This window comes from Etheostoma spectabile, chromosome 13 (genome assembly GCF_008692095.1).
Source record: "Etheostoma spectabile isolate EspeVRDwgs_2016 chromosome 13, UIUC_Espe_1.0, whole genome shotgun sequence".
NCBI classification, from domain to species: Eukaryota; Metazoa; Chordata; class Actinopteri; order Perciformes; family Percidae; genus Etheostoma; species Etheostoma spectabile.
In genome coordinates, this window is record NC_045745.1 from 22,830,865 (window position 1) to 22,841,413 (window position 10,549).

The following is a 10,549-nucleotide window of genomic DNA, read 5'->3' on the forward strand; positions in this document are numbered from 1 at the left end:
ATAATAATAATAATAATAATAATAATTGGGTCTAAGGAGCCACCTATTCCTGTAACTGGGATCCTTTTGTTAAACTCTGCATTGTAGTGCACAGCAGGGCCTGAGAGAGAGAGAGTGGGACAAATATAAAAAAATATTAGTATCAAAAAAAGTAGTAAAGAGAGTGTCATTTTCCCTTTAATATGGTAATATGGTGAAGTCAATGTTTTGAACTAGAAAATGATGTCAATCCCTGGAACTTCAGTACCACACAACAGGTGAAAAAAGTGTGTTGGATCTATTTATTGTAATTTATTAGTAAAAGTTATTTTTGTAAGTTTAACAGCAAAATCTTGCTGCTCATGAGCTAGAAAAAACAGGACAATAATGAATGAAAGTCCCAGGGTTGGACGCCGGGTACCTACCTAATTCATTCTTAAACTAAACCATTGGAAACATTGACATATTTGATGATGAACTTATCTTTCAGTAGTGTTATAGTTCGGTTACAGTGTATCTAAAAACCTGAGAGTCATGAATTGTGGCCTCTTTCTGGGGCATTTCCCTATCTCCACAGTGCTGTGTCAGCACTGGAGAATGGTCTGGCTGAACCCAACATAATTTTGAACTAAGGGGAAAATCCAACAAAAGTCCCATTCATCTTGGGCGGCGGTAAACTCAAGATGCAGCAACGGTGCTCGTTGAAAACGTTAAGAAACAGACTGCAGAAGGGAAATAGGTGGCCAATGGCAATGGCATCTACATTCTATGAGTCAGATTGCTATCAGACTGAACATGTTGGTGCACACATGTGGTTTTTGAAATCAATATAGTTCATCATTGACTCAGCCAAACTCCTTCCCATTACATACTGAGTAATACAGACCACTGAGGCACATTTTCAGATACAGTGGAGGCTAGGGAAGCTTGGGTTGAATCAGCGCAAATTGACCACCAATTAATTGCGTTGTGATCTCAAGGGAAGGATGATAAGAGGAGGCCACAGAAATCAAACACTTCGTTGTCATTAGACCCACTGAATAACTCCAAAGTCAGAGGCACAGCACAGAGTCAACAGAAGAAGTCCAAATGGGACAACGACAGTATAGCTGAGAAAAGACTGAAAAGATGTAAAAAATGAGTGGGAGAGACAAAGAGTGAAATAAGACTTTACCTTTGATTGAGCTGGTGGGGATGATACCCTCGGCTGTTCCTCCATAACCCCCAGATACAATGCTAGTCTCGTTGAGATTGGGACCCGATACCATCACCTGCTGTAGGTCCTGCAAAGTTAAAGTTGGGAAAATAACAAAAAAGAACCATAACAATGGAAGGATAGAAGGTTTTGGGTGGGGATATGTAGACAGGAGATTATGACTAGAGTGTTTAATTCAGACAATGTAGACAATGTAGACTGAAGGATTATTCACTAGAGGGGGACAAATCCTACTGTGCTAGGAAGGTTAGTCAGTACACACAATCTTCTGGCAGTGTCCAACTTCAACCACTCCCTGTCTACCAACAGGGAAAACTACTAAGTGTGTGAAAGACAGAAAACACATCGCTAAAGTGCCCAGTCAATGATCAACCTAACTGCTTGAAGTAAATCTACTGCCAAGATGGGATCAAGCAAGAGGACTTCAATACAACAGTTGTGACATACTTCAAGTCTAACCCAAGCAGGGACTCCAATGATCTATGCAGCGGGAAAGGCTCGAGCAAACTATTTTTTCCTTCCAAAATAATCACAGGTTTCAGTGAAGCTCTGGGTCATGAGGGTAACTGTGTCACAATCCATCTTGCGTGTTTTCCTTAATTTAACTCACTGTTCTCTTTTGTTTGCCTTCCTGATCAAGTATCAACTAGTAAAGAAAAAACTATTGTGAGGAATTTATGGAAAAGGAGAATCTGGCCTGAACAGATTTCTCACTTTGGCCAACAGTCGTATCTGAACATTGGTTTCTATAATAAACAGGTTGAAGTTTACCTCCCGCCTGTGCCGTAAGAAAGCCTCTTATATCATTAGTTACTGCACTGAGCTATAGGGCTAAGACCCATATCATCCATCCTAAAATGTGAACAGGAGCATAATATATAGGTCACTTCCTGAAACCTAAAGTCAGATAGTGATAAGGATAGTAGGTTCTGGAAGGGAGGTGGCCGTTTCCATTTTGTAAGCAAACACAAAGAGTATGCTTGATACTACCAACAGGAGGCACAAATACAACTGCTGCAATGTCTGCTGTTGGAGGTTAAACAGGCAAAATGTATCTATTATAAATGTATCTAAGCTCTAATTCAGGGTTGCATCTGTTTGTGGTCATGGTCAGCTTACTCTTGATTTTCTTGCCAGAACACAACTACAATCCTCATTGGGACTACAACATCAAACAGAACAAGCACAGCCAACTCACATCAATATTACAGCAGTAGTAATGACATGACAACGATTACTATTATGACGCCATGTTTGAACACCCACAAAAATTAAGAAATCACACATCAGAATCTAGGCTACTGTATATTGGCTTCACACACACAAAAACACAGGTAATCATTGCATTTGAGTACACACGTACACACGTACGCGTACACACACACGTACGCGTACACACACACACACACACGTACGCGTACACAACAACACCACAACCACCACACACACACAACAACACACACACACACACACACACACACACACACACACACACACACACACACACACACACACACACACACACACACACACACACACACACACACACACACACACACACACACACACACACACACACACACACACACACACACACACACACACACACACACACACACACACACACACACACACACACACACACACACACACACACACACACACACACACACACACACACACACACACAAAACACAAACACAACACACACACACACACACACACACACACACACACACACACACACACACACAGTAATGTAGAGACATAAGTGTTAGCTGTCAGTTATTGAGGCATATCTCTCAAAACATGTACTCTAAAGTCATGTAAAGTCTATCTAGAGTTAGTAGGAACCAAGTTAACAGGCTGCACAGTAGTTTGCCATGACGATGACATCTCTGGCATTTTGTGAAATGAACCAACAAAGTGATGAGATGCAATTTAATGCTGCAGAAAGTCAAACCACTGAGCACTACTACACACACCAACATTAAATGCACACAGACACAGACATACAAATGCACAAATGGCCTGCTCACCCTGGTGCCTCTGGAGCTCCCTACCTTCTCATCTAAGTTCCACTGCAGTTTTGCAGCCTGCCCAGAGATGGAGGAGGGGGAATTGACAAACACGACAACAACAAAAAAGAAACAAATAGAAAAAGAAAGGAGACAAAAAGAAAAAAATCCATGACTGAAATTATGAAACAAGATAGAATGATTTAAAAGAAATCCCAGACAAAGCATCATAATGTCCACAGACAGCAGGGATGTAGGATGGAGAGCAGTGATGACTGATATCACAGTAGCTCAGGTCAGGATTCGTCATTTAGATTAGTTTTTATTATGTTAAATGTACAAGTGGGTCATCTTGTCCACTGGGTGAATATGTTTAATGCGTGAGGTGTAGTAGCTCATCACTATATAATGTGTTACCACAGCTTTGCCATAATATTATTCCATCACTGCTTGGATAAATAAATACAGATTTTAATACAACACTGCAAAAATTAAGATAATTATTTACACACATTAAAGCTGACATTTACATTAAGGGGGAAAAAAAAAATCAAGAAGGAACTGTGTACACACACAAACATTGACACAAACTCCTGGTATCACACTTTGATTGCCAGAAAAAAATGTGTCTTTCTCTATTTTAGAAATGAATTTGGGTTGTGTCAGGAGTAAAGTGGACTCTTTTAGCCAGATGGCCTTCATCATAGCAACAGTGGCATTTCTGTACCCTACAATGACAGTTTTTACCATTTTACCTCACATAGTGTTGATATTTTAACCATTCAGTCCCTGGACCAATGACAAGTTAAAAACAAAGAGAAAGCCTGTTTAACTACATTGTCTCCTTCATTCAATCCATGTATCTCTTCTTTTATAGATTGGACTTGTGTCGTGGCATTTCTTAAATGAAGAAGAAAGCTGACGCAAACACTAATCACTCCCTGGACACTTTGTTGACAAAACACCTGTTTCTTGAGATGAAGAAAGCTACAACACCTTTAAGTTATCATACAAATAATCTCGTTGTCATATTTTTAACAGTGAGGTTTGTAGGCTTATGAAAATGACTTTCTTTTTTAGGTTTTACCACAAACAGAATGCAATGGCATGATAGATATAGGCTGGATAGCAGAGGCTCTGTTATAAAATGCAACACACTGCTGTTTCCTAAAATTACTTCACAGCTTTGCAATTCTAACAATGCAACTGGGATATCTCCAAATTAATAGCACAAATAATCACCTATTAGAAATTGTGCACAACAGCAGAAGCATCTTAAAATGATTTTGCATTTCTGAGTAGACACCAGTGAGCCACTGTGATGCATCCGATTCTTTTGCCAGAATGCTGCTGGCAGTCAATCCTATCTCTGTCACTGTCGAGCTGCCAGTCACCGCCGCTGATCTTACAGAAGTGCAATGCTACGACATCTTAAACCAGACTTCTCCTCAACCTGATAAATCTTCATCTCTATGTGCATGAGCGATACAGATTGCTGCAGCTTTACTGATTCAATCTGATTTCAGAGGGCTTTTACCCAAGGACAAAGCACAGCCAGTTTTAGATCAATTGTTGCTATGACAACTGGTTAACTTCCAGCACTAAACAGTGCAGCTTAACAGCTCTCATACATGAACACGGTAAACTGGGGTAGCCACACCAAATGGTTGCTTGCTTCACCATTCAGTCTTGGTGAGAAAGTACTGTAGGGTTTTCTGTTACTACTTAAGTGGAGCCACACAGTTTGTTGAGCAAACAACGGGCTCCTCCAGGATCTTCAGTCTGTTTGTCCAACAAGGTGTGCCTTGAAAGTGAACAACCTGTTTAACCTAACTTACTCTGCAACTCCACAGTTATTCCAATTTAACCAACTCTGACTAATGCACTCCTCAAAGGGATGACATCAAAACGTAGGGCCCCTGAGCTGGAGCATGTGGTCTTTTGCTTTCAAATGAGGCCAACAAGTGCTTATCTGTACTGTAAATGAACTGTCCCCACCTGGAGAGCAACAACTACATCTGAGAGTTCAACACCTGGTGTCGTAGAGATTTGTCTGCAACCCTGAAACATGAGGCCAGATGAGCCATTAATGGAAACAACTGGTTCCCAAGGAGACACCTAATTTCCCATTAGGCTCTCTTTCCACAGTTGTAGCTAAGCAACCTAAGTGACACAAGGACTTCTGATTATGTATGACAGGCCACACATACTAGAGTAATAGTTAAGCACAGACAGAGAACAATATTTAAGGTCAAAAGAAGGGGCTGGAATACAGCTTATGCACATGTGTACACATCTGTACATATTACCACAGGGTACTAGTGTACCGTGGTAATGTGAATAGTATGAAAACAGCCACCTCACTAAGATCATCTTGAAATATCTGAGAACAATACCCACAACCACAATGTCAACTTCAAACAGCTGAAGGCACGCATTTATCCTTCACACTGTAATAATAATAATAATAACATCAGGCTTCTTAACTTGACTCTCAACTGATACTGTAGCTGTGACCCACCTGTTCAAGGCTGTCATCTTCTGGTAGTGTCCCTGTGTCACCATTACTGTTGATTGGAATCTCCATTGTGGCAGCTTTACTCATAATGCTGTCTGTCATAATGCACTAGAACTGTGTGAAAAAGGGGAGAAAGAGAGATAAAGTGTTAACACAACAAACTGCTGTATGTAAATAAAGTAAAAAGGCAGCGATGGAAATACAGCAAGGCATAAATGCTGCTTTGAAGAGGAGAGACCAAAGAGCATAGTCAAAACTGCAAAATCATTAGGCAGATGGGAATATATATGCCACAAATAAGCGAGGAGGTGGTTTTCAAAGAGCAAGGCTACCACTTGGCATTAAACCACATGAAAACCACAAGTGCATGCTACTACAATGAGCTGTCTTGTTGAAATGGCCCCTCTACTCTACAGCTCATTACAGAGCCGTATGTTAGCAGTACCCACTCCCTAAAAACCCAGACTAGAGGTGATATTGTAAAATGTGAAGTTCAACATTGTCAAGTCATTGTAATCGGTCAAACTGATTTGCCCTGCAGTGCTAGGAATACTCTCACATTCAAGATGTACATTCACATATGCATTATGTTTTCAACAAATAAAATGCTGGACAAGCAGTATTATAGTTCATATTGTGGGCTTGGACTGGTGTAACAAATTCACTGTTTAATGAATTCACTTCCACAAACACTAATGAGAGGTATGGGTGTACTGTTGTGTGGGATATGGTGACATAGAACACAGATAATGGTGCAAAATAAGGCGAATTTGAAGGCCTACAGATGTGGAAGATGCTTAACATAGTTTTCACAGGGTGTCGGTAAAAAAAAGGTAAATGTTGTGGCCAGGTTGGGTCAGTGGTAGAGCGGGCGCACATATACTGAGACGTTTATGCCTTGACGCAGAGGACCAGGGTTTTAATCCGACCTGTGATGATTTCCTGCATGCCCTTTCTCTCACCTAGCTGTCCTGTCAAAAATTAAAGGCGGAAAAGCCCCCAAAAAAGGGTAAATATCACAGGATAAACTCCAACATGTACAGTAGCTGTATGTAGCTCATGTCTTTTGTGGCTTTTTTTTCCTTTGTGCCCTTAGAAAAGGCCTGGAAACTGTAGTTCTAAGTGATGTATGTTGAATTTCAAATGGAGAACAATCATAGGCTAAAGTGGACTACTGTGTGGTTGCCTGCACACATATGTAAATGGCTGCTACAAAAATGAATCTTGGAACTGGCAACTGGTTAAGAAATGTTGCCTAAGCAGGATATTGTTAACTAATAAGTGTATGGTAAATGTGTATTATGTAAGTAAATTAAGGCAAAACATTTAGTAGTAAAAGTAAAAACCAAACCTTGGTGTCCTTGTGAGATTCGTTGCCGACAAGAACATACCTAGGCTCTATGGCAGCTTTACGACAGTTAGATCAATTGCTACTGTGCCCAACATCACAGATGTTGTTTGAAGGGATGTATGGTAGTGTGTGTTTACATTTGCTTTGGCCTCGCCTACAGTAAGTGGGCTTTTGTGGGCCATGCCCAGTCCATTTCCTGAGGAATGACTCTTCTCTGTTAACTTAAGACATTAGAAGTTGTGCTTCTCTTGCCCAAAATTATCAACACAAAAAACACTTCTCGAAGACATCTCGCTGCACCTGTGTCAGAGCTTTGGGATATAAAAAAAACAACAACATAAAAACTGTCTCGAAATGTTCTCCATATTAATTGATCATATTAATACAAACTAATTAATCAGAGACTAAAGGTCTTCATAGATTGTGTAACCACAAGTGCTTCTTTGCATAACATCTACATCTGAAATAGCTTCAGTACTAAGTCTTCATCACGTGCTTCAATCCACTCTGCTTTGCTTCTCAGTCAAGGCCAGGCTGGAACAATGTGAAATGACAACAGGGTGAGCTAGGACATTACATGACACAAATATGAATCATTAAGGAACGGGCAGCTTCCAAAATAAGTTGAACATGCGTTTCAACAGAGAAATGTTGCTCTTTATTTTCACTATTACCAAGGTAAGATAACGTGAGCAATAGTTTACTTTTAAAGTGAGAGTCTGGAACGTTTGATCGGAAATCAATTGCACAATCCTGGGAGCCATGACAGGTGCACCAGCACAGGTGTAACGTTACAGTCATTGTGACTCCAGCAGGTATAACGCTTTGCAGGCCTCCCTGGTGGGTTCACCCTGCCATACACAGAGGTTCACTAAGGCAGAAAAACATAATAATAAACGCTATTTGTTGAGAACGTGCCCCATACTGAGGCAGTTTTTTTTTCGGCTGGAAAGGAATATGCTTTCTAGAAAAAAGGCCTGCTTCTAGTTCACATGCAGCTGTTAGGAGGAGGTTGGTTATCAGAAACAACACAGTGAGTTCACTGTGCAAAGCTCGCTGGACAACAGTAGTAGAAATGTAAAAAAAATCCCAAACATAGATTAAATGTAATATGTTCATCTTTTAAACGGTTTGACTTACGGTGTGCTTGGTCCCGTCGTAAAAACAGAGCTGTTCGGGGAAGCTAGCGAGTAAGCTAATAAGAGGCTAACGTCAGTGCATCCCAGTTCATGCGCGGCTTAGAGAGTGGAGACTGATGTGTCTTCTGACAGTCAAAGGAAAAAAACTGCCCCGTGGGAAACAATGCAATGCTCTAATTTAGGAATCAACTTCCGTCTATTCGTAAATAATCCTCTACCTTCTTTTTTTATTGAAGCCAGGAGGAACACTTTACGGAACTGACGACACCGTGGAATTCATTCTACAGACGCGCTTCGATCCAAAGAACCTCTATTTACGAGAAGATGGATCACTCGTTAAAAACTCTCAAAACCTAACATAGTGTTGCCTAGTGCTAACCTTCAAGCCACGCAACTTGTGACATCACTCTGTTATTTTTTGTGTTTTTATACATTTAGTAATGTATTTACATTACAGATATTTATAATAAAGCCCATGTGCCCTACCATAAAACGTTTCAACTGAAAGTGCAAAATATCATCATTAAACTGGTGGTTTACACATTTCCACACATCTATAACTTGAGAAATGATGTGTGGGCATGACAATTTCCGTAATTTCAAGTTGAGGACACTGCACTGCTTATATGGTCGTTTGATGCTTTTGACAAAATGTATTGAGAGCAGATTTTGAGCACATTTCCGCATCAGACTTCGGAATTGTGCCTGAAAATTAGAACGGAGTGAGTGTTCTTAATGTTTCCTCCACGCGCATTTAACCCATCTTTGCGATCATCCTGCAGGTGATGTGTGTGTTTCAGCAAGCTGCTGATGGCTATACATTAACTCAGAGACGTGTGAGTTATACATGTTCTTTTAATTGTGCCCCAAGAAACGCTTGGACTTAAGACCAACTGTGAATCCAACGGTTACATGCAAACCTCCAGTATTCAAAGAAAACCTGCAATTAAATTCACTTTGATCATATAATTGGGGCACCATGACCTGTAGCTACTGTACCTTACAGCTTGTCTAAAATAAATATTTTAGAATTGTTATGTGTGGTATGAATGCATGATTTGTTTTACAGGAAGGGGCTAAGCTGTTTCATCCTTACATATAAAGGACAATTGTGTGAAACAAAGGAAAACCCATTGTGTGGGAACACACATCCCACCCAACACAGTCAGCCAATGATAGTAGCTTGGGTCACCTATTGTAGTACAGGTATGCTGCATATGCAAAAGAAATGCCTTGCACAGCATAAATCATTATGAGTTTGACATAAAACTGTAATTGTAATTTTACACATTAGTGAGGCTTCATTGAAACTAATGTATCTCCTTGATACATGTTTTCAGTGAGTTTTTTTAGGTTGTTTACTTGTCATCTCCATCACTCATGTGGTACTCTTTCTAATCCTACTGGTTACTTCCAAACCTTGTCAAGCGATGTGAAAACCAAACACAACATAGCTGCAATACTGCTCTCTGTGGGGAAATGTTGTGATCTCCTGAAGAGAAAAAACAAGAGTGCATGGGCCACTACTTTCTTGTGGCTTTTCCTTCTGTGTATCCATTTTTATAGAGATCTTGTGTGATCTTTAATACTGCTGTCATTGTTGCACATATAATCAGACTTTAATTTTATTGTAAATGTAAAATTAGAATTCAAATAATTAAGTTGTCTCATACAGTATATTAAAAACAAAAAATAAAGCAAACCTGTCATGTTTGAAAACAGGGCGGTAACAGACAATACATAATGAATGCATATGAGCATACAGTAACACAGGCACTTAAGGCCATACACTTCTTACTTGTCTGTGAGCTATGAATGAACCTCTATGAACAATGTTAACAGTCTTGGATAAGATCCTATAAACACTGAAGGCCTGAGGGTATTCAAACAGTTTCTGCAGTCAATCAGAGTGTGAGGAAGGAGGTGGAAAGTGAAAGTGAGGGAAAGAGTGAACATTTCATTAATGAAAAGATTGGATGCTGAAAGAAGCGTGGAGCCAAAAGAAACTCTCATGGTATATTTTGGAAGGGGCGTGAAATGCCATATGGGAATGTTTTAGTAATGGAAGTATGCTTAAACACAGTGCAAATTTTCCAGCTGCCGGTGTGTTTTTTGGTGCCAGTTTGGGTCACTACCTGTTCCAATGAACATGGCATAAAGTTTGTGTGCAATTCCTTCTTCTTCTCTATCTCAAATAAGTTGAAAACAAGAAAAATGTTTTACAGCTTGCGGACATGTGAACAATATAATCACACGAAACATAATTAGCCACAGCTGCTGCTACTGAATGTGTGTGTGTGTGTTTGTGTGTCTGTGTGTGTGTGTGTG

General features: G+C 40.0%; 1 protein-coding gene across 7 annotated transcripts in view; it reads right to left on the minus strand.

The window, feature by feature from the left end:
• arfip2b (ADP-ribosylation factor interacting protein 2b) overlaps window positions 1-8,512 on the minus strand; it is a 16,004-nt gene extending 7,492 nt beyond the window's left edge. For 2 of the 7 annotated variants that reach the window (XM_032533478.1, XM_032533482.1), the window contains exons 1-4: window positions 8,223-8,512; window positions 5,735-5,845; window positions 3,235-3,291; window positions 1,154-1,262 (exon numbers count right to left, since the gene is read on the minus strand). In XM_032533478.1, the coding sequence (XP_032389369.1) occupies window positions 1,154-1,262; window positions 3,235-3,291; window positions 5,735-5,833 (265 nt within the window). In that variant the 5' untranslated portion in view covers window positions 5,834-5,845; window positions 8,223-8,512. Of the gene's footprint in view, window positions 1-43; window positions 101-1,153; window positions 1,263-3,234; window positions 3,292-5,734; window positions 5,846-8,222 lie in introns of all 7 variants that reach the window. The other 5 variants (XM_032533477.1, XM_032533476.1, XM_032533479.1 and 2 more) reach the window with 5 other exon arrangements.
• Between the last annotated feature and the right edge of the window lie 2,037 nt (window positions 8,513-10,549).